The 678-nt window shown below is 52.5% G+C and overlaps 1 protein-coding gene across 4 annotated transcripts in view; it reads left to right on the top strand.

Moving 5' to 3' along the window:
* Positions 1 to 649, top strand: part of Camkk2 (calcium/calmodulin dependent protein kinase kinase 2) — a 50329-nt gene extending 49680 nt beyond the window's left edge. For 2 of the 4 annotated variants that reach the window (XM_031337795.1, XM_031337793.1), the window contains one exon: positions 275 to 407. In XM_031337795.1, the coding sequence (XP_031193655.1) occupies positions 275 to 347 (73 nt within the window). In that variant the 3' untranslated portion in view covers positions 348 to 407. Of the gene's footprint in view, positions 1 to 274 lie in introns of all 4 variants that reach the window. The other 2 variants (XM_031337796.1, XM_031337794.1) reach the window with 2 other exon arrangements.
* The last annotated feature ends 29 nt before the right edge of the window (positions 650 to 678 follow it).

Here is a 678-nt window from a genome sequence, read left to right as displayed (position 1 = left end):
AACACACCTCCCCAAGGATCTTGTGGTGACTTGGGGTGTCCCATAGGTAGCTTGGCACCTGTTCCACAGTTCTCTGCTCTTTGAGGTAAATCTTGCTTCTCCATTTATAGGGGAGGCAAAGTCCTAAGTGAACAAGTAGAAATGGGGAGGACATCTAAAAGATCAGATGTAACACACAAGGGAGCAGAGGCATGCAAAGGTGGGGTGGGGAGTTGGTCAGGGCTCTGCCACCATTTCTCCAAACCTTAATGCTGGTTTTCTGTTCGGCGAGCAGGAAGCAAGGCAGCGAAGACAGCCCCCGGGGCCTAGAGCCAGCCCCAGTGGGGGAGGAGGAAGTGCTCTTGTGAAAGTTGGTCCCTGCGTGGAAAGTTGGGAGGCTCCGGCCCCTGGCTCCCCACCACGCATGCCTCCACTGCAGCCCGAGGAGGCGATGGAGCCGGAATAGCTGCGTGGACCACCTGACCTCGCATGCCTGGCTGTGTGGCCCTGCACGGGGCTGCTGCACCCCGCGTTTCCATAGCAGCATGTCCTACGGAAACCAAGCACGTGTGTAGAGCCTTGACTGTCATCTCTGGTTATCTGTTTTTGTTTTTGTTTTGTTTTGTTTTTTTGTTGTTGCTGTTGTTTTTTCTTGTGTGTTTTTTTTTTCCTTTTTTTCTTTCCTTTCGTTGTCTAAGG

This window comes from Mastomys coucha, unplaced genomic scaffold (genome assembly GCF_008632895.1).
Source record: "Mastomys coucha isolate ucsf_1 unplaced genomic scaffold, UCSF_Mcou_1 pScaffold22, whole genome shotgun sequence".
Taxonomy (NCBI): Eukaryota; Metazoa; Chordata; class Mammalia; order Rodentia; family Muridae; genus Mastomys; species Mastomys coucha.
This window is presented reverse-complemented; position numbering and strand designations above follow the sequence as displayed.